A 5657-nucleotide genomic window follows, 5' to 3' on the forward strand; every position below is an offset into this window, starting at 1 on the left:
AATATTTTTTCTGATAAATTTGACATTATAAATAAAATTTTCTCTGTAATGAGGCTAGTCAATCGTTTGTTTGCTTAAGAAACTGGTCATAAGCAATGGCATCGTCAAAATTTGCTGGTTTTTTGTTCGTGTTATTATTTTGTTTGAGTGAGTCGGAAGTTTTTGGAGAAAAGTATAGTTACATTCAAGATTGCATCTGGAAAGGCGGATTCACTGAGAGTTTAACATTTTTTTGTGGTCGTAATTATGTGACCGATCGTTTTTTCAACTATAATCATAGAAGAAAGCCATGTATAAACAACAGAGACGGTTATATAAAAGATGACATTTTTGAAATGTCATTTGAAAACTGCACATTTACGGCACTTCATCCCCTCGACATCGTGGAGTACTATCGGTACATCCAAAAACTGGATCTTTCGGATCTTGGATTGAAGACATTGGCTAGAGTGGACTTTTCTGGACTTCATGGGATGAGATTGAGATCGTTGAATGTATCGCACAATCTTCTAACCGAACTTGTAGAAGGAGTCTTAGATGGTGTCAAATACATTAAAACCGTTGACTTTTCGTACAATCAAATCCAAAATATCAATCCACTGGCCTTCTACAATAACACTAAAATGGTATCTCTTGATTTATCAAACAACAATCTTTTAATGATTGGCAATCAGATATTCTCTACATTAAATCAATTGGAAAATTTGTATCTTCGAAATAATAAAATGACCGACATAAAAGCATCGGCATTCAGCGATTTGTCAGCGTTAAGCAAATTGGATTTGTCACAAAACAAATTGACAAAATTAAATTCAGCCGCCTTTGCCGAACTTACGGTTAGCTCTTTGAATTTATCGCACAACGGAATCACCGAATTGGATACAAGACTCTTCAGCCGCATTAAATCAATCAAAATTTTAGACCTGTCTTACAATAACATTTCACAAATGGATTATTCATTTGTCAATAATCCTCAACTCACTGGTTTATACATTTCAAACAATCAAATCAAAAGTATAGATCAACTTGCATCAACGAATCTCAACGATTTTCAGGTGTTAGATGTGTCAAACAATCAAATCAGTGAATTATGCGATAACATTTTCGATCGATTTCCGAATTTGGCTGACATCAATTTGGCAATGAATCCAATAAAAAAAATGAACGACACAATTTTTACCAATAATGCAAATCTTTTGCGTTTAAATTTATCACATACTGCTTTGGAAAAAATTGGAGTGAAAACATTTTCGAAAACAAAAAAACTACAATCGCTCGATTTATCGGCGGGGAAATTGAAAAAATTAGATTTCAATATGTTTTTACCACGTCTTCCCGAATTAAAAATGTTCTATGTTGAAGGCAATAGTATTAAAGATTTATACGGATTTCGGAAACAACTCTTTCCCAATTTGCTGACGTTGGGAATTCAAAACAATAACTTTAACTGCTCGTACTTGCACCAATTCCTCGATAAAACTATTTGGCCAGATTTATACATCGATATTGATCGCATCTATCCATTTTCAACTGAAGACGTTAATGTTGGCGGCATACGCTGCAAAAAAATAAAAGTTGAATTAGTTGATTCGAGTGAACAAGTAGACGGTGATGGTGACGATAGTAAAAATTCCAAAGAATCTGATGCAGAAACTTTAACACATACGTCAATTAACGCTGGACCCACTAAAGGCAAATATGGAATCAAACCAACTCGAAGCGGAAGTGGGTATGTTGCTCTTATTGCCATCTTATGTGTAATTTCACTGGCAATAGTTGGTGGTGTAATTTATAGAAATGAAATTTTGAATTTTGTCACAACTAAAAATATTATGTATCGTCAGAATTACCGCCAAACAACTGTTGAAACCGAACCGGTACTAGCACCTTAAGTAAAAATATATTTTTTTTGTGCATAAGTTTCGTGCATGAGTTTTTTTGTATTCTCTGTTTGCGAGGGTATAGTAATTTAATTGTAAGTTTTGAAAAATAACAATTTTGGTAAATTTAAAAAATATTACTAGACAATAATGTCATTTGTTAGATAGCATTCGAAATAAAGACTACCTTTTCAATAAATATACCTCATATTATATAGAATTGTATCTCAATAAAAAACTCCGCGAATAAAATTAATTGCTGTGTTTATAATTTTTTTTTATAATTTTTTTTTTCTGTTTTTTCAAAGGACAAATGATGTTATTATAAAACCAATTCTAATAAATTTCAGAAATTAAAAATGTTGTCTCTCTTATTTAGGACAATTAATGGACGCGTAACATCATCACCACATTTAGCTTTTTAATGACGTCTTTCCGCTAGAAAATACAGAAACCAATTTCGAATTGAAAGAGACTTTGTTTTGATCAAATGCAACAATGGCAGCAAATTCTTTGACGTAATATGAGCGTTGATATAAATGCTACACGCTTTGACAAGGAAAAAGTTCTCTAACAAGAATCTATGCAAATACTTCACATAGACAATTTGTATTGCCTCAAAATTCCGATAAACAAATAAAATTCACGATTTCTTTCAAACTTTCTACGTAAAGTATTTGCATAGATTCTTGTCAATTTATACTTTTCCGGCAATATAATAATCAAAAAATAATTCTCTCTATACTTCTTCTGTTCTTTTTTGAGTTCATTTATACAACACTACCAAATCGAAACTTTAGATACATTTTGCTATGCATTTTACATACTTCTTTTAACTATTTACAACATTCGGTGAAAAAGGTCACGTTTATCCGATATCCTTTTTTTCCCTGGTACAATATCGGTTCAAACCAAAATAAATGTATCCATAGGCTTCAAAACGCCAGAAACACAGCCACAATCATGTTGGCGTTTGAACCTTGACATTTAACTCCAATTCAGTTGTGCTTGAGTAAACTTTTATTTTTAAAATTTATGCGGAGTGTGAATGTGAAAAAAGGTTCATAAATTGATGATTAGGCGCAGATAAATGAATTTTGTCGGGGGTGTACTCTGTGCATTTGTAAACTTTGCAGACATCTTTGTTGAGTCGTGAATTTCGTCACATTGTGACGCAGTTTCATTTTCAATGTATGCCTGATACCAATTGTAACTATAGTAGCGAAGAAAAAAATGTCGAAATCAAAACCACCGAATAAAAGATATACATAAATTAGCATAAAATTAGCTTAATCGCTCATTATAATATTATGAAAACTTTTTAAATGAATTCATTTGAATGCAGATCCCGCTGTAAAAGTCATTACACATATTTTTTTTTGCACCATAGAATTTACAGACATTAGACAATAATCAGTGTGCATGTGAATTCTATATTGCAGGCAATACGCATGAAATACTCCCGTTGATTGCTTTGTAGGACATTTTCATCTAATATTAAGGCATGTTCATTGACATTTTTCGCGACAAAAATAAATTAATCGTCGAAGGGTAGAACGAACACCACCAAATTGATGTAATTTTGTATATGTGAATGTGTGATAAATAATATTTGACGTGCGCTTCTATAATCGTAACGGAATGAATGTCGAAAATGAGAGTTGAGAGATGGATATGTTTGCGATTCGATCGTATGACGTTGACTGACATTGCCAAACTGTGCAAACGTTGAATGGAGCTGACAACTTGATATCGCATTCAGTGTGCGTGCACTTGTTTTTTTTATATTGCAATTATTTGTCATTGCCAGCGAATTTTTTTTTGTTATTTCATTTTGTCGGATAGAGATTCGCCAAATTAACGTCATTCAATATTGTTGTCGTCTTTTTGTGATAACATTTTTATGCGATTTGAAAGCTTTGTGAACAAAGCTGTTAAGAAAACACTTTAAAAAAACTCCATTCCGTCGGAATTGACACGAGATTATGGTGTTGACTTCGTTCACCAACAACTTATTGCTTACAAGTGGAGAAAAGGCCATTTTCTATGACCGAAAATATGAGCAAAAAATAGAATTCAATTAAAATTTAACAGGCCAATGTCATTGGGTTTCGCTTCAACAACATTGGAAAACAAAAATGCAATCGAATGAGATTCGCGCTCAGAATATCATATTGCAAACTGTAATAAGAAATGGTTGTGTTGCGTGTTTATTCTCTTTTGATGTTGTCATAATTACTCTGCATTCATTCAATCTTTGGGCAGATTCTTCTCGAAAATTCGCTGACTTGTCAATAACAAGCTCTCTTCCCCTCTCCCTTTTCTTCTTTCATTCGAGCCGGTTTTTTTGCTCAGTTGGAAAACTTTTGCTGGAGTTTTGCACTTACAGACTTTAAATTCATTTGATTGTTGTGTCAAATTGTTTTTCGCAAGCGTGATAAATGTGCGTCCAATGGTCTGAGTTCCAAAGCTATGCCATATTTTGTGTGCGGATTGTTATGCGATTAAATGCTTTCGACGCGATTTTTTTTATTGCAAATAGCTTTGTAAAAAGTTTTTAAGTGGAACGTAATAATAGCATGACTGTTAATGATCATCAGTGGAAAGTTTTGATCCAAAGAAGAAAAAAAACATTTATGAATATCAAATTATGCAACATAGCAAAGAAATAATGTTCAAAATCAACGGCGATAAAAGAGTTTTCCCGTTGAACAAGCAGTTATCTATTTAATGGACAGTTTCAATTACTTTAATCGTTCAATAAATAATCCAATTTTCACCAACAATCGACGGACAAATTTATCACCAATTTCAATTTATTGTACCCATTGAAATGTATGTCGAGATGTTTTGTGTTTATCTGCCCGGCCCCATATGGCAAATCTATCGACAATCAATGAGGCCAATAAATTCGAAAATTACTTTCATTTCAAAAAAAGCTGATCAATTTCGGTGTTATAACACAGACAATCGACACCCATTAATTTCAACTGTCTGTGAATAGACGTTTCCAAGTCAAACTTCTTTTACTTCGTTTGAGACAATATAATTGGTTCCATAAAGATGCTGATTTAACAGATTTATCTCGACATTATTTTTTTTCTTCTGTTGTTCAGGCAGCACATTAAAAAAAAAAAGATCCACAAACGGTGTTAACGATGATGGTGTAAAATGTGTAACCACAAAAGCATATAAATACGAACAAGCAACATTCAAACAATCATCAAACCGAATCACAAATACTCGACACAAAAATCGATTGTGCCATTGGGCTGTTTGCCCATTATTTTCCACATGGAATTTTATCAATATAAAATGTTGCTTTTACGACGAAAAAATGCGACAGAAAAATATCGATATAAACTCACAGTCACCAGTTTATTGACTGAATTGAAAAATATGAAATTCATATATGACAAATAAAATTCATTGTCACACGTTCTCTCTGGATTTATCAATATCCTCAAGCGGTCATATATTTTTTTCACACTCAAATAATAAACCGATTGATGCGACATTATAGATTGTCAAAACAATTTGTTGAAATTTCCACTGTATATTTCCGGTTTTGGAACGATGCGATATTTCTATATTTTATGCTTCGATAAATTCGGATGAGAGACTATTTACATCAATGTTTTAAGGCTCTTTTTACCATCGACTAAGCGAAATTGGGTTTTAATGGAAGAAAGAAATTGATATGGATCGGTTTTTCTCTTTTTGATACAAATTCCACTTGAGAGACATGGATAGCATGAAATTTAATATAACAAAAAA

General features: G+C 32.6%; 1 protein-coding gene across 1 annotated transcript; it reads left to right on the top strand.

Annotated features, from left to right (window-relative positions):
* The first annotated feature begins 189 nt into the window (after positions 1-189).
* On the top strand, positions 190-2081 carry LOC116351252 (leucine-rich repeats and immunoglobulin-like domains protein 2). The gene has a single exon (XM_031783332.1). It carries the CDS (start codon positions 336-338, stop codon positions 1890-1892), a length of 1557 nt encoding a protein of 518 aa, XP_031639192.1. The 5' UTR covers positions 190-335; the 3' UTR covers positions 1893-2081.
* Positions 2082-5657: the final 3576 nt, after the last annotated feature.

The sequence above is a fragment of the Contarinia nasturtii genome, unplaced genomic scaffold (genome assembly GCF_009176525.2).
Source record: "Contarinia nasturtii isolate CC-2019 unplaced genomic scaffold, AAFC_CNas_1.1 Cnas_scaffold_5015, whole genome shotgun sequence".
Classification (NCBI taxonomy): Eukaryota; Metazoa; Arthropoda; class Insecta; order Diptera; family Cecidomyiidae; genus Contarinia; species Contarinia nasturtii.